Source organism: Dreissena polymorpha, chromosome 3 (genome assembly GCF_020536995.1).
Source record: "Dreissena polymorpha isolate Duluth1 chromosome 3, UMN_Dpol_1.0, whole genome shotgun sequence".
NCBI classification, from domain to species: Eukaryota; Metazoa; Mollusca; class Bivalvia; order Myida; family Dreissenidae; genus Dreissena; species Dreissena polymorpha.
Genome location: NC_068357.1, coordinates 90,653,327 through 90,678,453, shown reverse-complemented (window position 1 = coordinate 90,678,453; position 25,127 = coordinate 90,653,327). Strand labels below are relative to the sequence as shown.

The 25,127-nt window shown below is 40.9% G+C and overlaps 1 protein-coding gene across 1 annotated transcript in view; it reads left to right on the top strand.

Moving 5' to 3' along the window:
• The window catches only part of LOC127875263 (baculoviral IAP repeat-containing protein 6-like), a 148,633-nt gene that overhangs the window by 99,129 nt on the left and 24,377 nt on the right, over window positions 1-25,127 (top strand). Inside the window, exons 44-53 of the mRNA XM_052420211.1 lie at window positions 365-615; window positions 1,661-1,766; window positions 2,198-2,425; window positions 3,850-4,421; window positions 6,741-6,934; window positions 8,260-8,410; window positions 9,587-9,817; window positions 10,367-10,507; window positions 11,452-11,613; window positions 19,968-20,105. Of these exons, the coding sequence (XP_052276171.1) occupies window positions 365-615; window positions 1,661-1,766; window positions 2,198-2,425; window positions 3,850-4,421; window positions 6,741-6,934; window positions 8,260-8,410; window positions 9,587-9,817; window positions 10,367-10,507; window positions 11,452-11,613; window positions 19,968-20,105 (2,174 nt within the window). The remainder of the gene's footprint in view (window positions 1-364; window positions 616-1,660; window positions 1,767-2,197; window positions 2,426-3,849; window positions 4,422-6,740; window positions 6,935-8,259; window positions 8,411-9,586; window positions 9,818-10,366; window positions 10,508-11,451; window positions 11,614-19,967; window positions 20,106-25,127) is intronic.

Sequence of the window (25,127 nt, the reverse complement as noted above, 5' to 3'; positions counted from 1 at the left end):
GTATTTAATTTGAATGTTTTATGTTACTTATATTTTTTGTTTAAGAAAGGAACATTAAAACAATGTTCTTCAGGTGTGTTACAGTTGAAACCCTCTTAACCTTATCCTGTGTCAATTGCATATATCACATAATCCACCTATATCACCTATTAGTTTGCCTTGGCAGAATGGATAAGGTGTTCGCCTAGGGATCAGGTCACGGGATGGATCCCGGAGCGTTCTCTAGATCTTCCCCCAAAGACACCAAGTACTGGTTATAGGCCCAGGAAACAGACAGGAGAGTGTTTCTATAAGCCTAATGCTTTCGATGCAATAAAGCTAAAATAAATAGGTTTAAACCAATCCTTCTATCCCACAATTCCAGTGTTGGCTGGATTCGTCTGCTGCACCACTGCCTTGTGTCCCAGAAGGAGCTGGAGGGGCAGGTGGCAGACGCTGCAGCCCCCACGAGGGGCCTCCTCACCACGTGCTCTGCCCTGCTGGTGGCCCCCGTGGCCAGTGTCTACTCCACCACCATAGAGGCGGTTCTCCTCAAGCTGGGGCTACACAGGGGAGACATGGGCCTCACACTCATTGATAATCTGCTCAGGAGCAGTGGCTCAGGCAATGAGAGTGGTGTGTAGATTATGAACATTATTGAGAAGATTTGTGTGTTTGTTGTATGATAAAACATGATAGCATCAATGGAATTATAGACAATTAAAATACAGTAGCACTCTTGTAAGATGGGTCTAATACATGTGTATGAAGTGTTGTCCAAGATTAGCCTGTTCAGACTGCATAGGCTAATCTGGGACAACACTTTACACACATGCATTAACTCTTTCAGTGCTGGAACCGAATTTTGAAGGCCTTCACAGAACGTGGCGTCTCATCAGGATCCAAACTGTTTGCTATTCTGATAGTATTCTTTGAAAAAAATCGAAGAAAATGCTAATTTTAGAAATTCAGCAGACAACATTTTAGCAGACGACAAATTACCCAGCATGCAAAGGGTTAAGCCCTGCTTTTCAAGAGCATGACTCAATTTTAATATGTTTAGGCATATTTTGTAACACTTGAAGCCCTCAACAACAGTAAATATCAGATTTGCAATACAGACCTAGAATTGATTTGTATATGAGGGCATGTTGTGTCAAAGTAAACGTCAATTTAAGAACACTGTAACTCCATAAATTGAGTTGGATTGGAGATATTGCTTTAAAATTGTGTGTACTAGAGATTTTGGCATGGGATTGTTTTGTCGTCAGTGGGATCATTGTATCTAAAAATAGAAAAAAAAATGGTTTCTGGTCAATAACTTAAGTCATTGATGACTTTGCACGGAAACTTCGCTTGAGATTGTATTTTGGTCGTATCAACTGTCACGTGAACTAGGGAAAAAAAGGCTTATGATGCTAAATAACATTAGTTTGGATCGAGGTAATGCAATAACATTTTATGTAACTTGCAGGCTGTTTAGGTTTTATGCTGTTAGCTGCTCTTAATTATCTTAGGGTTTGAAATGAATGCTTTAAAACTGGAATCCAGTAAGAAAGGTGTAAAATTTATTTTAAATTTATTATTTTCTAAGGGACTACAGATTCATCAAAGTGGGTATCTGAGAGGTAAAGAGTTAATGAGTAGAATACAAACGGAAATTCTTCTTGCCCATTTACAGACATGTCGATGCAATACCTGGGCAAGCTGGGCGGAGTGGCTAACGAGTCCACTGTGGAGATCCTGTACAAGCTGGCAACAGTACAGGACAGGTGGACCTCAGACAGGTAGTGTACATGTGATAAGACTGAACTTGGAATGCTTGAGCCACGTTGTGGGATAACTTAATGCATGTGGGTAAAGTGTCGGCCCAGATAAGCATGTGTAGCCAGCAGGTTTGGGCTCTGTGTGTCCGTGAGTCTGTCACACTTTTCTGGATCATGCGATAACTTTAAAAGTTCTTTTTTTTTTCATTAAACTTGAAACATGGACAGATGGCAATATGGACATAATGCATGTCATTTCATTTTGTTCTTACGTCAAGAATTTTGGTTGCTATGGCATCAAATAGACTAGAAATATTGCTAAAAATGGTGGAATTTCACCGGTAGGGGACTTTAATTGCTTGGCAATAGTCTTGTTGTACTATTAAATGCTCACAATGTACTAACTGTTCATACATATCAGTTATTTAAAGAATCCCCACTATGTTTTCCAGGCTGAAAGCAATGCTGCAGTGGCTAGGTGACAGCGCAAGGGTGGCCCTGCAGAGGAAGGCAGCCTTCTCGGACGACGGTTTCCGCCTGACCCCCCACCATGTGACGTACGCTACCCTGCCAGGCCCCGCCTCCCTGCATGTGCATTGCATTGCCACCGCCCTGTGGCATAGTTGTGAAAACAGAGTTGACTTCAGTCTGAGTCATCTCATCACTAAAGATCTCATTAGGTACTTAAAAAGTCTCAACTATAGTAAGGGACCTTGGGTGTGATAAATTATCACTTATTCAATGAAAAAAACACCTAAGCAACTTTTTATTATTCATGTGTTGTGTATATTGCCTTCAGTGCTCAAATCATAAAGAAGCTATTGCAAACTAGTTTAAATTTGAACCGTGGTAAAATTACACAAAAGTTTAGCAATTTGTTCTTTACATTACCAGTCATGAAAATGAAAATAAGGCGGTTTGCTCTGCATAACGAAATGTTGAACCTGGCTGTTAAGTGCCTTATTATAATAAGTATAGGGATTCTAAAAGCATTATTACTTGCTTGGTCAAAATGATGATTTTCATGATTTAACTATTACAAAAAGTTGTGTACACACTGCATTCAGTGAACATTAATCAGCATAACTTAAGTCCTAAATAAGCCTCATTCTGGGAAAACGGGGCCTAATGCATGTGTGTAAAGTGTGGTCCCAATTAAGCCTGTACTCATTCTTATTAGTAACAACAATTTGCACTTTTAACATTTTTTGTTTAAAGGAAGTCACTTACTTATTCATTCTAAGGGGAAGTTCATTTCCTGATAAGCCTATTCAGACTGTACGGGCTGACATAATTACTTTTAAGTTTTCGGTCACTTCAAAATAATTAATTGTATTTGTGTCTGAAAATTTAGATCCACATTTTTTTTTTTTAAATGTGTCCGAAAATATAGAGACAAAATAAAGAGGTTCGAAAATTAATCATTAAAAATATTGCAATGATGAGTGGATATGGGTATGAAATGTCTATAAGGTCAATGGTTTCAACGTATAAAAAGCATGTGCTTGTAAAAAAACAACCCCTTATAGTATAAATTATGTATGTTTAACTTAAAGCTGTTGTGTGAAACCATTGTCTATTACCAGTTTACATAGTTACAAACAATTGTAATGGTCCATCACTTTAAGGCATTTGTATGCCAGGTTTTATGACCTTAATTCAGTTGTAAAAATGCATGAATGAAGTTTCAACCGATAAGGGCTGAATTCTAGTAAAATAGCTTTTAAAATAAAATGTCCAAAGATTTAGAGTCATAAAAATAATTTTTTGGCTAAAAATGTGGGAATCCGAAAATTTAATGTCCAAACACTTAAAGTAATTACGGTAATCTAGGACAACACTTCACGAACATGCATTAAGCACAGTTTTCCCAGAATGAATATATTTCAACTCCCTGTATGAATGGTCCTGTGTGCTTGGCCTGTAAAGAAGAAAATGGCTATATGCAATTGGCATAAATCAAGAACAGCCTGCAAGTAACGCGCAGTCTGTTATTGTTGTATGCTGTACGCTGCACGTCAATATCTTAGGGTTGGAAATGAAACCTCTAGAATTTGAATCTAATAAGAAAGCTTGACTCTAGCCTGATATGAATTCATTTCAGCTCCCTATATGAGTGGTCCTGCGTGCTGGGCCCAGAGTCCCACCTGAAGAGAGCTGTGGACTACGTGCTGTGCGCCGTATGTCACATCTGCCCGGATGCCTTCACCCGCATCATGGAATGGCTCGGGATCGTTATCACACCAGAGTTCGGACTCTCCGCCTCCATTTCGGACGACCGCAAGGATTCTGGTCAGTACCATGACATGATGACGGACGATTCAAAAGAAGCCAACAGTGTCCGCGTTCTAAACGGCAATAGTGAGGTGGAACTCCACGAACACGACACTGACGATCAAACCGGTCCGTTAATTCTGCAGGATTTCCAGCACATGAGTCTGGATGAGACCCACTTACAGACCCTAGCGCTGGCCTGTCAGTCTACGCTGGCCAACAGGCAGCTCCTGGAGTCTGGTTTCCCGGCGGTGTTGGCACAGGGCCTATTTGAGTTCTGCAATCGGTTGATCTCCAACTTCTCCGACTCATGGTCTCAGCCGGAAGGGATCTCAGACTCGAGCAAGAGTCTCAGTGGGACCACGTCAGGGGACAGCACTCATGCCTCCAGCAGCATGAACAGTAAGTGCTTTGTTTCATTTTGCATTCTTTTGTTAACCAGGTTTTCCGAAGGAAAAAACTGGTTATTAGATTGGCGAATGCGGGCGGGCTGGCTGGCTGGCTGGCTGGCTGGCTGGCGGGCTGGCGGGCGGGCGGAACAAGCTTGTCCGGGCCATAACTTTGTCGTTCATTGTGAGATTTTAAAATCATTTGGCACATTTGTTAACCATCATTAGACGGTGTGTCGCGCGAAAAAATTACGTCAATATCTCCAAGGTCAAGGTCACACTTTGAGTTCAAAGGTAAAAAATAGCCATAAATACGCTTGTCTGGGCTATATCTATGTCATTCATTATGAGATTTTAAAATCATTTGGCACATTTGTTCACCATCATGGGACGGTGTGTCGCACGAAAGAATCACGTCAATATCTCCAATGTCAAGGTCGCCACGACTAAAAATAGATTTATTTTAAAACAAACTTACAAAGGGGGTTAATTTTGTTTGTTCATTTCAAAAGTTCAGTTTGAGTTGTCTCCCTTTATCAGATTTTTTTTCACAATGAAAACCTGGTTTTGTGACAATTTTGTCCCTTGTTTTGTTTTCCCATGCAATAGTTACAACATTTTTTACGTTGAGCACCTAATAAGAACTTTAGTAATCATGTGACTCAGACTGAAGTCTTCTGTTTTCTCTTAAATCTTTACCAATCAGATATGATTTTTGGCACGTTTGTAGTTGCTAAGAAAAACAAATCTAATTAAATTTAAGATCTTTCTTACGAGATGCAAATTGTCAACGCATCATTTCCAACCCTAAGAAACTGATGAGTTGCAAACAGCATAAAACCAGTTCTTGTTTTATGCTGGTTGCATATAGCCATTTTCACTCAGCTTCTGAGCCAGAAAATGTTAAGTCTTAGATTAATTCAAATCATATATAGGTGGCAGGTTAAATAGGTTTTGCCGTTTTGTCAAGCAGCAACACTGCTGGCCACAACTATTTGATACTTATTGCCTTTTCATGCATTTTAATCTTCCCCTAACATTGAGAGGAACCAACAAAGGGCATGTGTATTTGTTAAACAAAGATTTCTGTTTTTCTTTTACTTCTTATTTCAATTTAATTTGTTATATATAAACTTGTAATAGATATTGTTTTTAAAGTTTGTACAAATAATATCAAATTTGGTTTCTTTTTTATGCCCCCGGATCGAATGATCCGGGGTATTCGATCCGGGGTATATTGTTTTCGCCTGTCTGTCTGTCATTCTGTGTGTCTGTCACTAAACTTTAACCTTGGTCATAACTTTTGCAATATGGAAGATAGCAACTTAATATTTGGCATGCATGTGTACCTCATGGAGCTGCACATTTTGAGTGGTGCAAGGTCTAGGTCATCCTTCAAGGTCAAAGGTCAAATATGGCTTCAAAGCGGCACAAAAGGGGGCATTGTGTTTCTGACAAACACATCTCTTGTTATGCCCCCTTTGGAAGAAAAGGGGGCATATAGTGATCGGACTGTCTGTCTGTCCGTCTGTCTGTCCATCTGCCTGTATGTCCGTCTTTCCGTCACACTTTGCGTTTAGGTTTCGAAAAATGCTCATAACTTCTATGTCCCTTGAGATATAACCTTCATATTTGGTATGCATGTGTATATGGACAAGGCCTTTCCATACGCACAAAATTTTTTACCCCTGTGACCTTGATCTTGAACTTAGGGTCCGCGTTTAGGTTTCGAAATCTGCGTTTAGGTTTCGAAAGGTGTTTTTTTTCCCCTACCGGTGAAACCGGAGGGGACTTATGGTTTGCTCTCCATGTGTCAGTCTGTCAGTCCGTCACACTTCTCTGGATCCTGCGATAACTTTAAAAGTTATTCATATTTTTTCATGAAACTTGAAAAATGGATAGATGGCAATATGGAGAGTATACACGTCATTTCATGTCGTTCCTACGTCAAGACTTCTGGTTGCTATGGCAACAAATATTTAAAAAATATTTTTTTTTTTTTACTGACAATGGTGGAGTTTCACCGGTAGGGGACAATATTGCTTGGCAATCTCTTGTTAAATCACACCACTGTGCTCACATGGTCTGTCCCACCAATACATCCATTCTCATAAACATGCAGTCAAAACTGACCTATCGGTCACTTAAGAATGACAGTCAATTGCAGACAACGGCTGACAGTGGCATGGTGTCAGCCGTCCTCAACTTGTCCTCTGAGGTCGACTTTTAATGAAAAATTCCATTAAGCTTAAAGTTTTGTCCCTGATTATCCTGTGGGGCCTGCACAGACCAATCTTGGACGTCACTTCACGCTCAAACTCTGTCCCAGCAGGCTTGACGGTGACAGCAGACATGGTTTCGGCTGTTCTCAACTTCTTCTCGGAGATCACATGCATGCCCAGCATGAAGGACTGGCTGGGAGGGGCGGACGGTAACATCTTCTGGCCGGTCCTACTCACCATGCTCTGCAACACGCCTCTACACCACGGACCCATGGCTGGGTCCTCACTGCCACAGAAGTTTGAGGTATGAGTCATATGTACATGAGCCTCATTCTCAGAAAATGGGCTTAATGCATGTGCATTAAGTGTCGTCCCAGATTAGCCTGTGCAGTCTGCACAAGCTTATCAGGGACGACACTTTCTGCGTAAAATGGATTTTTGCTTAGAAGACACTTTCTTTTAAACAAATAAAATATCATAAAAGTGAAAAGTGTAATCCCTGATTAGCCAGTGCAGATTGCTCAGGCTGATCTGGGAGGACACTTGACGCACATGCTTTAAGCTCAGTAATCCCAGAGTGCTGATTGTGTAGATTGGATTATACACATTTGGGTTTACTGGAATATTAGAAGTAGGATTCCTGAATGAGCTGTTCAAGGAGAAAACTTAAATTATAAGCTTTTCAGTGCAATATATAATAATAGGTGAAATAAAATTTGATATCAGGGATTTTTAAAAATAGATTTTTCAATGCAAGAAAAATAATACAAGAAATTGAAACATTTTATATTAACATCAGTTTACAAGTGTCAGTTACTTTTCATGACAAATATCAATGCTTGTGTTTGCCATAAATCTATTAAAAATATCAACAAAAGTATGGTTTAGCTTCAAAAACTCACACATTATGACACTTTTCCCCACCAAATATATGAAAAATTAGGTTTGACACATTTATGCCGTCATTTTACACACTTTTTGATGACATCATGATACACAATGTATGACATTTGGGCTCTTTTTACGTATGTTTAGCTCGGCTGTTTTCAGAGAAAACCTGAGGTATTGTCATAGCCAGCTCCTTGTGTCGTCCGCTGTCCGCGTCGTGCTTAAACCTTAACATTTTGTTAACCTTTGAACATTGGTTATAAAATGAAAGTACTTCCACCTACAATATTGAAACTTCATATGTAGCTGCACCTTGATGAGTTCTACATGCCACACCAATTTTTGGGTCACTATGTCAAAGGTCAAGGTCACTGTGACCTCTAAAAAAAAAAAAAAATCTGACAAGATTTTATTTATTCAAAACTGCACCCACAGCCGAGCGTTGGCAACCGTCATGCTAGTGCTCTTGTTGTTTCTTTATTGTACTTAAGCATAAAATAAATGCAAAATGTGTTTTTTTTTCTGTGAATTGTAAGCACTATAAACACTTGTTAAATAAAAATTTGATTATCCACAGAAATCAACAAAAAAGAAAGAACTTACGTTTATGTTTTAAAAATATAATTTAATATGAAAATTAAATATACTATGTTAGAGTGTATAAATCTAAAAATACAATGTGCACACTACAGTGATTTCATAGAAAGTATATACAACTCTTAATTTATTCCATTGTTACAGCAGCTGATTTCCACAGATGAGAGAGCAAGTATAGAGACAGCTGCTGTCATGTTTTTCCGCAAGGTTATTTCGTGCCACATACCCAACCAGATGCTGTTTGCAAAGGTTCTGTGTGATATCATCAAGGGACAGAGCACTTCAAACAAAGCTGGTAATGTATTGTCTGTTCTTTTTAGCTCGGTGTTTTCGGAGAAAACCCGAGGTATTGTCATAGCCAGCTCGGCGTGTCGTCCCACGTCCGCGTCATGCTAAAACCTTAACATTTTGTTAAGGTTTTGAACATTGGCTCTAAAATCAAATTGCTTCCACCTACAACTTTGAAACTTCATATGTAGATGCACCTTGATGAGTTCTACACGCCACACCCATTTTTGGGTCACTAGTTCAAAGGTCAAGGTCACTGTGACCTTATAAAAAATTCTGACAAGCTTTAATTTATTCAAAACTGAAAAACTGCACCCGTAGCCAAGCGTGGCACCTGTTATGCGGTGCTCTTGTTAACATTATGCATTCTCACTTTTGCCTACTTTTGAGTTGTGTCATCAATAATGTGCTGTAAAAAGGACATTATGATAATGGAAGACTGTAAATTTAATAATGTGCAATTTGTTGCAGTTTTGATGACAGAACCAAACACTTGTCTCATTTATTATTCATCAGTGCACAGTTTGCAATTCTTACCTCTTGTGGCTGATCAAGAAGCATAGCACATCTGAGAGAATCTAGATGTCTACATTTGGGGTCAGATTTAATTAAGAGTTGCATGGGTTTTGTACTTTTTATGTGCAAGGAAATTAAAAACAGTTTGATCCTTATAAATGCTAAATAGCATGAAGGAGTGTAAAAATAACATTTTGCTTGTAATAAATTATGTTGCCTGTACTCAAACTGAACAGATTCTGAACCCGGCAGTATAATGGAGCCAGGTTCTGTGAAGACTGGGATTAATTTACATGCGTAAAGGGTCGTCAAAGATTAACCTGTGCAGTCCACACAGGCTTATCAGGGAAGGCTATTTCCGTCAAACTTGATTTTTGTTTAGAAAATACTTCCTGTAAACATGAAATTTCATAAAAGCGAAAAGTTTCATCAAAGATTTGCCTGTGCAGACTGCATTGGCTTATCTGGGACTACACTTAACGCACATGCTTTAAGCCCAGTTTTCCCTGAATGCGGCTCAATGATGCTTCTAGATGCTTCTAACCTGAATCTTACAACTACATTTAGTAGCACATTATGTTGCCCATACCCAAACTGAACCTTTTATTGGCCCAGTCGTATTATGTTGCTTATAGATGCTTCTAACCTTTCCCCTTGTCTGACGCAGGTGTGGGCGTGTGCTCTCTCTCCGGGTACACGCGGCGCCTGTTCCTGCAGGTGCTACTAGAGGACGAGACCATCCTGGTGGCGTTCCATGCGGCGCCCGCCCACTACCAGATCCACGCCGTGGCGGCGCAGGGCTTCCTGCAGCACCCGCAGTTTGGTGCCGGGCGACGCTTCAGAACCATGCGGGCAAACCTGCACATGACCATTGGTGAACTCACCAGTAAAGTCTCAGGTGAGCGGATTGGTCTGGTTAACTGGCCCAGTCTCTAAAAATATTTTTTTTAAATAACAGGCTTAATCCCTTTATGCATGTAGTTGTCTTAAACTTGATGTGTTGTACAAAATAATTGTCAATAAAATCTATTTCACTTAAAAAATTGACATTGTATGCAAACATGCAATTTGAAATGTTTAATATTTAACAATTTAATGTTTGCACACTTATTCCAGACCCAGACTAAAGAGTATTAGAAATCAGGACCAGGGGTCTTCTATGTAGTGAAACTAACAATGAAGTAGTAGAAATTCTAACCTTTGCTTGCTGTTGGTTTTCAACCTCTAGGTTGAGAAAACAACAAATTTAAGTCACTTTGTTGATATTAATCAAACATGGTAATACATTTTTAGTTCAAAGCATGTAAGTTAAACAGCCATCAAAGACTGTATAAAAAAACATTCATTGGATGAAAATTGTTCAATCTAACCTAGATAGTCGTTGTATTTTTCACATTATGGCCTCTGTTCCTGTTAGTTTGTGTACACGATTCTTTGTCTATTCAAGCAGACAGCCCCAGCCTAGCAGCCCAGTTGTTTGAGGCACAGAACAGCAAGAAGTCTGACGAGTCCAAGGAGAACGGTCACCAGGTTGAGATCGGCCTCCAGATGGTAGATGTTATAGAGACCATGGCCCTGGATAAGACAGGTAAGATCACTTTTATATTGTTGAGCTTCTTTTGTACACAAAATTCCTGTAAAGCGAAGTGTTGTCCCTGATTAGCCTGTGTGGACTGCACAGGCTAATCTGGGAAATACTTTAAGCACATTCATTTAGTCCCATTTTCTCAATTCACTCTAAAGAGAATTGGCACATAGTTGATATAGGTCTGGAGATGGTAGCTGTTATAGAGACCATGACACTCTGTAAGACAGGTACGGTCACTTTTAGGTATTTGAGCCACGTTTCTTTTGCACACAAAATTCCATTATAGAGGAAAATGTTGTACCTGATAAGTTTATCTGGCACAACACTTTATTCACATGCATAAAGGCCAGTTTTCTCAGACAAGTCCAATGAGAACCAAGCACTGTTGAGATTGGCCTGGAGATGGTATATGTGATAGAGACCATGGCACTCGGTAAGACTGGTAGGGAATATACTAGGTCTCTTTTTTAGTTACACAGTGTGAACGCTCAGTTAATTTGCAACTAAATTATATGTTTGTTGATTATCTATATAACCTTTAACTCTTGCCGATTGAAGAATTATCCCCAAAATTATTATTATTCCGAATATAATATTTTGCTATCTGATGAACTTTCTACTCCTTATTAGTATCTTTCCCTATTTTAAACTTTAAAAAAAGGCATATCATGGGCCACTTTAAGCATCAGTTACAGATAAATTTGAGCCATGCTCCTGGAAAATGGAGCTTAATGCATGGGTGTAAAGTATGGTGCAAGATTAGCCTGTGCAGTATGCACAGTCTTATAAGGGACAATACTTTCCACTTTTATGGTTGTTGACGTTAAAAGAAAGTCTCTCCTACATGAAAAGCCAGTCAAGGTGGAATGTGTCGTCCCGGAATTTTCTTTATGTCACAGGCCTCTTTTAAGCATCAGTAACATAAAAATTAACATTCTAATCAGATGAAGGTGAGAAGTCAGAAAGCAGCAACAACCCGACCAGCAGCAGTGTACTAGCCAAGGCCTCCCTGCCACCCCGACCACCCACTAGACGGGGTAGGAACGAGACCACCGCCAACAAGGTGCCCCTTCCCAGCCTGTGTCTCGTACACAAACACATCACAAGTAGGTTGCTATTGGTTTCTGGGGTTCAGTGAATACCCTTCATCAGTTTTTATGTCCCCCACTATAGTAGTGGGGGACATATTGTTTTTGCCCTGTCTGTTGGTCTGTTGGTTGGTCTGTTGGTGGGTTGGTTGGTTTGCGCCAACTTTAACATTTGCAATAACTTTTGCAATATTGAAGATAGCAACTTGATATTTGGCATGCATATGTATCTCATGGAGCTGCACATTTTGAGTGGTGAAAAGTCAAGGTCAAGGTCATCCTTCAAGGTCAAAGGTCAAATATATGGGTCAAAATCGCTCATTTAATGTACACTTTTGCAGTATTTCAATATTCAAGATAGCAACTTGATATTTCGCATGCATGTGTATATCATGGAGCTGCACATTTTGAGTGGTGAAAGGTCAAGGTCATCCTTCAAGGTCAGATGTCAAATATATGTGGCCAAAATCGCTCATTTTATGAGTACTTTTGCAATATTGAAGATAGCAACTTGATATTTGGCATGCATGTGTATCTCATGGAGCTGCACATTTTGAGTGGTGAAAGGTCAAGGTCAAGGTCATCCTTCAAGGTCAGAGGTCAAATATATGTGGCCCAAATCGCTTATTTTATGAATACTTTTGCAATATTGAAGATAGCAACTTGATATTTGGCATGCATGTGTATCTCATGGAGCTGCACATTTTGAGTGGTGAAAGGTCAAGGTCATACTTCAAGGTCAAATAAATGGGTCAAAATTGCTCATGTAATGTCACTTCTGCAATATTGAAGCTAGCAATTTTATATTTCAAATGCATGTGTATCTCATGGAGCTGCACATTTTGAGTGGTGAAGGGTCAAGGTCAAGGTCATCCTACAAGGTCAAACGTCATATAGGGGGACATTGTTATTATATTATCAACTTCCAACTTTATGTGTTGGTAGTTCTCAGTGAGGGAAGTGCAGTACATAAGAACCATGATTGCTGCTTTTATAATTTCACAGTTGTTGCCAAATCAAATGTTCATGTTAAAATTAATCCACTGCATATCTTTACTATAATGCTAGAAAGCTTGCATTGTTGAGAAATTATGTCTTAAAGATGACCTAATGGTATGCAGGGGGTATTAAAGGCACAAAATTGACAGTTATAGTGATGTACAAACATCACTTCATTAGAGCATCTTCTACTATGAATTAGATTTAAGTTTTGGCCTACGTTTGACGGAAGACAAGTTTTAAAAGTAGCATCTAGGAGAGTCTTTCAGTTCAACTAACATTCTTGTTAAATTGAAGAAGTTTGTTTCTATGTTTGCAACAGGTTTTATTCATAAAGACATTGGCTTCCTTATAATTGAGCCGCACTCTGGGAAAATGGGGCTTAACCCTTTGAATGCTGGGAAATTTGTCTTCTGCTAAAATGTCGTCTGCTGAATTTCTAAAATTAGCATTTTCTTTGATTTTTTTCAAAGAATACTATCCGAATAGCAAACAATTTGGATCCTGATGAGACACAGCGTTCTGTGGCGTCTCATCCGGAACCAAACTGTTTGCAAAGGCCTTCAAAATTCGGTTCCCGCACTGAAAGGGTTAAGGCATGTGCATAGAGTCTTCCCAGATCAGCCTTAGCAGTCCACATTGGCTTATCAGGTACAACACTTTCCGCTTAGACTGGGCTTTTGTTTAGAAGAGATCAATTACAAAAAATGCCATGAAAGCGGAAAGTATTGTCCCTGATAAGCCTGCAAAAGTTAATCTGGGACAACACTTAAGGCACATGCATTAAGCCTTGTTTTCTCAGAGTGCCGCTCATTTAACAGGCTGCTGGTTAGGCAGACAAAGCCTTTTGTTCCACCAAAACTTTTAACATTCTGCTCTTAGTCTGGTTCACTATGTTTTTCCGTTCAGAAAAATGGTAGATTAGCAAAACTATACATTTTTGGAAAGATTATTACATAGGCAATTTGAAAATCAATGTTTACATTTGCTGTGATACCTGTATGGCCGCCATTTTGGATTTTCAAAATGGCTGCCGTAAAAATACATATTTTACTCTATTTCTGCCTCTAATAACCCTAAAAACTTTTTAAAATATACTAAACCTATGTTTTCAGGTACAAGGAATCCATTGGTTACATAATCAGACTTCTGACTGTAACAGTTCTTTCTTTTTTCAGGAAATATGCATCCAGGGAGCAGCCATTGTTACAAAAAATGTTAATATTTTGGTATATTGAGTATATATATTATATATATGTATATTGAATATATATATTGGTATATTTCACCCTTTCTCTATGCATTCGCTTTCTTACCTATATGTTATGAGGATGAGTCTATTACTATTACTACTCTGTGAGGATGAGAGCGCAACAGTGCAGAGATATTACAAGTAAAAACCGTAGATGACAGAGATATTTACATTGAGTGAAACTAACAAGCATAGAGTACATATATAATAAACCTACGTACTCTATGCTAATTATATTACCTAAGTATATATACAAGCTGGCCAATCAAAATATTGTTTTCATATTTTAATTAAGTCATTTCATTTGCCCGTCATAAAAGTACATACACTGCTCACGTGTTAGTTACATTACAGTATTTATTTTACATTATCTACTTGGTGGAGGTGTATATAGTGGGGTTTTTTCTTTTGTATTGTAAGTGCATAGCTCATCATAAGTGAAGATCCTGATGGAAGCACGTTGTCTTTGGGCACGTCCAAGGAGTCTACATACTGGAAACTGTGCACCATTTGCCAGGAGAAAAACAATAACAAAGGGACAGTTGTTCTAAATCCCAGGACAGAATCGTATCAGAAGTTACTGGACATAGTGGCCGACAGAGCCAGCGTACAGGATGGAGAATATGTTTCCCTTTAAAGACGTCTCCAGGACTGCACAAAACAAACGATGCTCGAAGCTAGAGCAATGTGGCATCGAAGCTGCTATTCTTGCGCCACTAATGAGATATCCTTGCAGCGGGCCAGGGAACGCTTTGAACATTCCATGTCCACAGGAATTTATGCTGTCAAAAAACGTGGCCATAAGAGAACAAACTCAGAAATGGAAGCAAACACACCAACCACATCAACGACATTCACACGATCTGCAACAGCACCTTTGTCGAAAGATAGATGTTTCTTCTGTCAAGTGGATGACGGCCAGAGTCTCTTCACTGTCCGAACCGAAAACGCTGGGAATGAACTTAAGAATGCGATGCAAATTACACAAGACCCAGTGCTGATGACAAGGTTAAATAATGCAGTCGCACCAACTGATGCCCATGCAATCGATGTGAGATACCACAAGATGTGCTGGACGAATCATGTGTTTCGTGTCCACAGGGATGATGCCAGAAACCAAGCCAGGCCCACGAGGGCAGACCTACCAATGCAAATGGCATGCTTGATTGAGTTGATCAATATTGTGGACATTGAAACTCAAAACAAAGCGTATCTTCCCATTTATGTCATTGAGACAACATACATCTCGATGCTGGGAGGTAGTGATGAGGCAGAGAAGCACACACCGACGTTGACACGACAATGGCTGAAGGACAAGGTCCTCTCAGAATTGCCAAGTGTAAAGTCTGTGAGACAGAAAAACAGACAGAAGCCTTCTGTACTTTATTGACCTGAAGCCTGCGAGGAAGATATGGTCAACACGTCTATGATGAAAGACCATGCACGTGAAATGGATAACACAAAGATGCTCTACAAAACAGCTAACCTAATACGCAGACGCATTACAGACTCCATCGAGGAGAAGAAACAGATCGATACAGTCACAGTAACAAGCACAAAAGAAGATGTTCCAAATGATTTGTACAGCCTGATACGATGGATTTTGGTAGGGCCCGCAGAAGAGCTACAGACAGAGATGAGGAGCAGGACAGTCGACCGATCAGCTCTGACCATAAGTCAGAACATAATGTATGCTTTCAAGACCCGAAGGCAGGTACAACACAAACCCAAGCATGCACTGGCCACATTCCGGACACAGTCTGTACGAGAAAATCCACAGGTTCTAGGGTTGGCACTTAATGTTCACCATGACACCAGAAACAAGAAGTTGGTGCACCTCCTTCACGCACATGACTATTGTGTACCTTATAGCCGTGCCCTGCTCCTGGAAACATCAATTGCCAATGCTGTTGTAGAAAATACAAGAGAGTTCAATGGCCTGTATGTACCACCGTTCCTCAAGAAAGGGTCGTTTGTGTTCTTTGCTATTGACAACACTGACTTTGCAGAGGACACAGCTGATGGGAAAGGAACCACACATGGGACAATCACAGCTGTGTATCAAAAGGCAAATGCTACTGGAGAAACCATTGCACCCAGCCTGGAACCTCGTGAGGCAAAGAACCTATCGGTTCTTCCGTATCATGTTCCCATCAAGCCATGCAGCAAACCAAAGCCTGGGCCAGACAGGAGAGCGAACAAGTTTGTGGTCGACAACACAGGTGTTCCTGCATCATATGAACTGACCACCCTAGGTTGGGTCATAGCTTCTGCTCTTTCTAGAGCAAAGGAGAATGGAGAACGGAGCCAATTCCCAGGTTGGGCAGGATTCAAATCGCTAGTGTCGGTTGGTCAATCTCTCACCCAAGTTGGTGCACTACCACTGCTGCCAGAAGTTGCACACGAGTGGTCTACGATGCTGACTGTGATCCTGCAAGCGTCAGAATTGAAGACGCTGGTCGTTGGTGAAGAATTCCCAACAGTGATTACATTCGACATGGCCTTGTACGAGAAGGCAGTGCAGTTGCTGGATGCAAGACTTGATCTGAAAGGAGGAGTTGTCCCCAGACTGGGTGAGTTACAAACTGTGATGGCTGCGCTGAGAGCTCTAGGAACCTCCATAGAAAACTCAGGGATAGACGATGCATGGATTGAGGCTGATGTATACGGCTCTGCCACAACCAGACAGATCCTCAAGTGCGCCCACTACAAGAGAACCCTTCGGGCACACATCCATACTTACATGGCTCTATATGAACTTGTCCTGGAACAATTCTTCACAGAGAAGCCCAACCTTAAATCCATTTGCTTGAAACCAGCAGATCAGGTCCACGAAGCTTGTGCAAAAACAGCAGTTGTTAGAAGCACAAGTCCAGGAGCCGTGACTATGGCCAATGACGAGCTTCTGCACACCCTCACCAACGAAGATGTCATTCAACAGCTGAAAACGTGGGAAGCACAGAAATCTACAAACGCGATGTTCAAGTCCTTGATGAACTACATCCATCGAGTTGAAACCATCTTGTACTTTGTTGAGGAATCCAGGAACTCAGATCTCGTTCTCCACTTTCAAGCAGGAGAGGCACTAAGCAAGCTGTTCTTCGCCTTGGATCGAATAAAATACAAGCGTCTCTGGCCACGGTACATCGCAGACATGCATGAGTTGAAGACAAGTCATCCACAAACCTGGCGTGAACTTCAAGACGGAAACATATCTGTCACCAAGAGTGTCATCCCATTTGTCTCTATTGGAGCAGATCACGCATGTGAACAACTCAACAGGATGATGAAGATCCACTCTGGGTTAATTGGCATTTCCAATAATGCCATGCTCGTCAGCGGTTCTTCTTGGCCACACCAGAGATGGCACGTCTTTCAGGAGAATTCAAAGAGCAATTCGATGTTGCTGCCGAAAAGCCACAAGAGCATCATCATTTACAACCAAGTGCCGTTAGGAAAGAGCATGAAAATGTTGACCGTATAAAGGCTGCCATACTTAGTCATGGCAATCCTTTCGCTGCTGAGGGTGACCAGCTCTACAACTTCATCGCTCATGCATATGTTCCACAAGAGTATGTCCCACAGATTCTGAATATCGATGATACCGGCCAGAAGCTCTATAAGGATTACGTTGCAGAATGCATTAATGGAGATGTCAGTTTGTGGGCACCAGTCAAGAAGCAGAATAACAAAATGTACGTGTAAGGAAACCTAAAGCAAACAGTCAAGATCCGTGACCAGTCAGTCGATCTGAAAGAAACGAAAGACCTGTACGGTCGGTTGATGGTACTAGCCACATCAAACCGTGACATCGATCAGAAGAATGGGATTGGGAACTATGAGTTCACTCTTACCCCCAGAGCACTGTTTGCACCTGATGGCTCGATCCTTCCATGCAATGATAAATCAAAGCTGATCCATAGCCTCGAGAACTTAAGCAAAACGAATGAAAATCCTACTGATGCTCAAGCAGCAGAAACAACAGAACAGACTGATGATATTGTCGATGCAGTAACTCCATTTCAAGGACCATCTACGAGTCGGAGAATCGCTGTTGTTGATAGAATGGTGCTAGTCCAGAAGATGACAATGAAACCAGCGACAATCATCACAGTCAAAGATCTCGGCAAACATTTCAATGACCGCCTCATGACCTTGACAGCAGGATCCGATGAGATTATCCTGGTCTTCGACACGTACAAGTCAGACTCCTTAAAACAGAAAACCAGAGAAAAACGACGACATGGCAAAGACCCTGTTCAATACCAGATTGCAGATGACACAAGCATCAAACATATACCAATGGGTCGCTTCCTATCTCATGAAAAGACGAAAGCTGATCTAACAGTGTACCTTGCTGAGGCAACACTCAAGTACAATGCAAACTCTCCAAAGTTAGTCATCACGTCAACAGCAGGCCACACTAGAAGCAATCGGAGCATGCAATTTGACTCAAACAACCATGAGGAAGCTGACACACTGATGATCAGCTTAGCAGCGGCAGCATCACAACGTTGTCCTGAAGCACAGTTAGTCTTCTTCACCCCGGATACAGACGTCCTGGTTCTGGCTATTGCAGCCTATGACAAGCTCTGCAAAAACACATCGATGACGATGGTATCAGGAACCGTGTAGGTAGGGCCAATCTGGAGAGCGCTAGGAAGAGAAAAGACAGCAGCATTACCGATATTCCACACGTTTACTGGAGCAGACAATATTGGTCGATTCTCGGGAGTGGGTAAAACGAGGTGGTTTCAACACTACATCAAGGCTGAAAGGGACGTAGTCAGTGCACTGATGAAACTACCGGAAGATGGTGACCTAACGCATGAGGTATTAGAAACATTGGCCAGCTTTGTATGCTTAGCATATTGCCCAAAGGATATTCAGATTGCAAGTATTCCTGACCTAAGATGGCATCTGTTTTGCAAAAATCTGGCAGAAAGTAACAAGTTGCCTCCAACAACTGGTGCACTTGAGGAGCACATTGAACGTGTGCGAATACAGAGTAGAGTTTGGTGCCAAGCCACTGTCATGTGGCAACAGCAGTTTGACCCACTCAAACATGGCTACCATCAGGACGAAAAAGGCCATATACTCCCTATCACCACCAAGATTCTACCAGCTCCGCAGGCCATTGTCGAGTTAGTCAGATGTCAATGCAAAGCCAATTGCTCAACCCAGCAGTGCTCATGCAGAAGAAATGACTTAACTTGCACCGACCTTTGCTTGTGTGGAACGGACTGTGAAAACGATGCGGACTATATTGTTGGATACGAAACACAGGACAGTGATGACAGTGATGACGAACTTTAAATGGCATATTCTGTAATCGTGTATGTTTGATGCCATTGACTGCCTGTGTATATTTGGTTATTGACTGCCTGTGTAGATGTGAATGATATGACTGCCTGTGTAGATGAAGGCATTAGACAGGATTTTGTATCAATAAAATTTTTATTAAATAAAATATTAACATTTTTTTGTATCAATGGCTGCTCCCTGGATGCATATTTCCTGAAAAAAGAAAGAACTGTTACAGTCAGAAGTCTGATTATGTAACCAATGGATTCCTTGTACCTGAAAACATAGGTTTAGTATATTTTAAAAAGTTTTTAGGGTTATTAGAGGCAGAAATATAGTAAAATATGTATTTTAATGGCGGCCATTTTGAAAATCCAAAATGGCGGCCATACAGGTATCACCGCAAATGTAAACATTGATTTTCAGATTGTCCACGTAATAATCTTTCCAAAAATGTATAGTTTTGCTAATCTACCATGATTTTGAACGGAATATAATTTATTGACATTGTGAACCTGACTATCTGTTGGCATAATCACTTGGGCACTGATTTTAAAGTATAGGTATTTTAAAGGAGAACAACATGTATCAGAGTATCACCTTGTTTTCACTTATATATGAGAAGAAGTCTATGAAAAATGGGGCTTCGTGGGGACTACTCTTTTCACTTAATGGAATTGTCCATGATAGGAATTTTCTTCAAAAGAGAAATCCAGTCTTTGCGGAAAGTTTCGCCCGTTAACACATATGAATTTAGCTCCGTTTTCCCAGACTACAGCTCATATAACCATCCACACCTGGCCTCCTGTATTTTCAGACAAGAGCCTGCCGTCAGAGCTGACCCTAAGTCAGCTGCTACACACGCTGCAGGAGAGGGGACTGCCACAGGGGGAGGAGGTACTGACCTTCTGTATCAACTTTACTGGATCAGCCCACCAGACAAAAGGACCTGCAGGTGTGTGGGTATTAAATGCAGACTAAATGAGTCCTGCTTTGGTAAAACTGGGCTTGATGCATGTGTGTTTAATGGTGTCCCAGATAAGCCTGTGCAGTCTGCACAGGCTAATCAGGGACGACACTTTTCGCTTTTGTTAATTTTGTTTAAGGGAGTTTCTTAGCCAAAAATACAGTTGAAGCTGAAAGTGTCAACCCCGATTGAATGACACTTTATGCAAATGCATTAAGCCCAGTTTTCCCTGACCGTGGCTCATATTGTCAGTATTATGCTACCATGTGCCATTATTATGAACTAATTTGAAGAGGGGTATACTGGAGTCCCAAGTTAGTTTGTATGTCTGTTTGTTGGTCCGTTGGTTGGTTGTTTGGTGGGTCATTTAGTGTTTCTCATCCTGTAAACGACTTCTTCAGTGTTTGTTTGATTTACACTGAAATTCTCCTGATTCATAGTCAAGGGCAGTCATACTTCAACCTAGAATGTTTAAATGCAGCAGTGATGGTCAAAGCTCTATGTCTCTGCCAGTGATGACTCTAGTTTACCACTGCAATACATACCCATTTTGGGTCCACTCAGTCCTTTGATTGACATGTCAGATACAGGATAGCTAAATAGTTGATTTTGCTTCTTCGATCACTTAAGTGCATGATGTAAGTTTCACAGCCATTCTGATATATTCATCTGAATAAATGTCACTTTTTCAAAACAAATTAGTACTAAAATAAAGAGATTATTTAATAAAGATTTTAGCATAATCAGGCTTTTTCCGCCCTATGCCACGGGTCCGAAATTCGGCCCCATTCCCAATGCAAATCTGGTTGTTTTTTCCCAATTGAAAAAAAGAAATCCCAATTCCAAAAAAAAAAAAAAAAAAAATTTTTTATTTTTTTTTAACTTCAAATATATAAGTTAACCTGATCCAGTGTAGAAAATAGAAAGTGTTGCATAATTAAATTATCTGTTGCCTTGAATTTGTTTAAAAAACTGTAAAATATGTTAATGATTATTTAAGACAAGGAAACATTTTCCTCAAAATCGGCGCTTCGCACGATTTTTTTCACCTCAAAAAAGGCCAGGCCTTTCCCCAAATTCAGATTAAAAAACCTGCACTTATCTCACATGTTCATAATACTTTGTAAAATTTTAATAATAAGTTATCAAAATAGTCGTTATTTACCAGTTAACGGCTTCTTGGAAATATAAGAAACACTATTTACATGCGATAATTTTTCCCAATTGAGCCAATTTTGCGAATAATTTTTTTCCCAAAATGAGGGTTTTCACGACGCGAAATTCCCAAAATTCCAGTGTGGCATATTCCCTAAATGGAGCGGAAAAAGCCTGATAATAACATTCTTCTGTTAAAAGAAAAGATTGAATTGAATTAAATTTGCTTACCTGAATTTGTTTTAATATCTTAAATACATACCTGCTATCCCAAGCTATACCTTTTCAAAGGGTTTAGCTACTCCAGAAATCTTAAAGTGCCGGAATTCGGCCACCTCTCCTACTGAAAACAGATCAGGTTAAACATAGTATAATGTAACCTAACCGGAAATCAAGAACCGTAACTCATCTTCCTTTTCTGGATAAACACCGAGACAGACAGCCATTTTTCTGCTCCTGTGGAAATTGGTGTTTGCTTTCATTGATTTGATATATTACTTAATTTGTCATTTCTGCTACATTCAGAAATCTTTTCTCTTAAATTTCGTTGCAAATATTGTTATTTTCAGATTTTGCCGGGTTTTTATACAGGCTCGTGCACGAGCTTTTTGTGGGGTAGTCAAAAAGTATTGACTATATTTTGTACAGTTTATTTAACATGTTTAACGGTTGTTATTCATCATAATTGTCATTAAATATAGTTTTTTGCCTTAATTCTTTCTATTTTCTAGTTAAGAAATAAGAATGAGTTTTCAATTACGTGGCGATTGTGGTCATTTAAAAGCGTCGTGGGATAACCACAACACTTGTTTATCTTGCACTTTGTGTACAGTTGACCAGAAATGTTCTATTTGCAGTTCATGGGACGACAACGTTTGGCAGAAAGCAATACGTCGCAGAATATGTTTGAGCAGGAAACGACTAGAGGTACCATCAACGGATGGTTTTTGCCAGATGACTTTACAGACGTCAGATGATCAATTGCAACATCAGTCACCGGGTATCAGGAAGGATGGCGATCGTACTTTACCATCGGAAAGTCGATCAACATCAGACCTTATGGCGACAACAGTCAGCCGGTCTTTCCTGATGGCATTGGTCAAGGACATCGACCAATGCAAGACCAATTGGCAACCGCCATACGGTCATTATCCGGTGATTACGCTGGTCATTTCATGACCGGTACGTCACCGGGTACCGACCGGTCCGGACAACGACCGGTCACCGGGGACCGGTCCGACCCACCGGTCAACAGAGACCGGTCCGGTCACCGGTCAGACCCACCAGTCACTGGTCAACATTGACCGGTCCGGGCACCGGTCAGACCCAACAGTCATCGGTCAACAAAGACCGGTCCGGTCACCGGTCAGACCCACTGGTCACCGGTCACCAGTCAATGGAGACTGGTCACCGGTCAGACCCACCGGTACCCGGTCAATAGAGACCGGTCCGGTCACGGGTGCGAACTACCGGTCACCGGTCATATGTTACTGATGACCGGTCCGGTGACCGGTCACCAGTCAGTACTACAGGTCACCGGTCAACTGACCGGACACCGGTCAACATGCACCGATCATTAACCGGTCAACAGTTGCTAGTCACCGGTCAACGATCAGAAACAGACGTTCTTCTTCATCGGATTATTCAACTTCTTCGTCGTCAAATGCACATTCGTCGTCGACTAGTTCCGATGATAGAGGTAGACGTAGACCTCGGACACGCTCTTATTAATCGAGCAGTCCTCATTCACGTCATCGTTATGATCATCATCGATCATCACGGAAACGATACTCAAGGAGACGTTATTCCTGTCGTAGCCGTTCTAGCTCTCGCCGTCGTAGCCGTTCTAGATCACGGCATCACAGGAATAAAGGTCGTAGACAAGCTTCACTGAAGCATTGTCGTTCCGACTTTTATGACCGGTCACATTACTATCCTAATTCTGATTGTTATGTCGCCATACCCTATGCACCAGTTTCCAGTATGATGTTAACACATGTTGCAGTGACTGATCCGATTTCACAACCCTTCAATTCTGGTGTTCATCTCACCACAACAGCTGTTTTATCTGCACCGAGGGTATCTACTACTATTCCTAGTCGGAATCCCCCGGCTGCTACACTGTCTATGCGTGAGACATGGGTTCAAGATTTCTTTGGAAATTATGTACCTATCACTTCTGATAATTCACTGTCTATTTCCGGCTTTAATTATCAGTGTGTGGACTTTGCGGATAGTTATTCTTCGATACCGGAGAATCAGCATTTGGTGCAGGATAATCCTCCTATAATTCCTTCCACAATTGCTAGAGATTCTTTGCACACCTCAGACGTTGTTGAAAGTGAGCATGATTTGGATGCAGATAATGATACTGATCAGTATTTAGCACCCATTCATCAGATATACGAGCTCATGTTCCAGACTCTTGGCGAAGAGTATTGTTCACGACCTGTGGAGGTGTCTGCTAATTCGACCATCTCGGTCACTGAGCAGTTAGTTCGTACATTTGATCCTAACAGTGTTACCAAGGCGAGTTCCCACGTTGATACACGACTTCCGATTGGTGCTTCAGTTTTATCTGTGTTTCAGTCACAGTAATCATTCAATACCACGATTCCTAAACGAGGAGAAATATGGAGAGTACCTAAAGATTTCTCCGAACCAAAAACTCAGGAACGTACTCGAAGCTATAAGCCTCCAGTATCTGATCTGAATTCTGGTTTAGATTTCTCTAAATTACCGATTCAGGATCCTGACTTTAATAAACTGTTGCTTACCATACCCAGTGCTTCAAAATCGGTTTCGGTTCCTTATTCCATCTTGGAACAATGTGAAGGAAGAGAGAGAAGAGCGTTAGGTCTATCAAACCAAATAGACTTAATACTAGCAACTATCTTGCGTCTTGTTTGTGATTGGTCAGATTCGGTTCCGGATGAACTTCAAGACTTATTGATACCTTTATCCCGAACGACGTTGAACCTTTCACATAATGCTGCTTCTTCAATGTCGGAGATGTTAAGGATTCATAGAGATCTTATCCTTTCGTCTTTACCTTAAGATTTTCTGTTAGAGCCAGGTTTGTATTCGCTCAGGGCAGCACCTCTCTCATCAGGTTTTCTTTTTGGTGGGAAGATACAAGAAGCACTCACAGCTGATAAAGATGATCAGCTTCATGCTTCTCTGGCAAGAAATAACTCTGGACAACGCCAAGGGGCCTTTAAGCGACCGGCTTCTAGACCACCGGCAGGTCCAGTAGTTAAGAAAGATAAGAGGACTAATCTTTTCTCTAAGAAACCTTCCTGGAATTCTCAGTCAGGGTCTAATAGATCTAACCCAATTAACCGAACATCTTCTCAGAGGTCTTCTTTTAGGAACCCTGCTAAAAAGAACAAACCTCAGGTAGATAAGAGGAATTCCAAACCTCCTGTCGACAGGGGCGGGCCTCCTTCTTATCAGCCCTAGGAAACAACCCTTTCTACCGCCATCTCCGCCGATGCCGGAAATACCAGTGGGAGCCAGACTTCTACATTTTTCAAATTGTTGGCTTCAAATAACTTCGGACGCATGGGTTCATTCTCTTGTTACAAAAGGCCTGACTTTTCAATTCGAGAACAGACCTCCTCTTTCACGCGTTCCCATAGAACTGGTATCTCCGCATCCTCATATTCCAGAGTCCATTCGTGTTCTTCTGGAAAAACAGGCAGTAGAAAGGGTACAAGATCCATATTCTCCAGGATTTTACAGTCGTCTTTTTCTTGTTCAAAAGAAAAATGGTTCCTGGAGACCAGTAATTGACTTAAAAGCTTTCAACATGTATCTACTCAAACCAACTTTCAAGATGGAGACTCCGTCCTT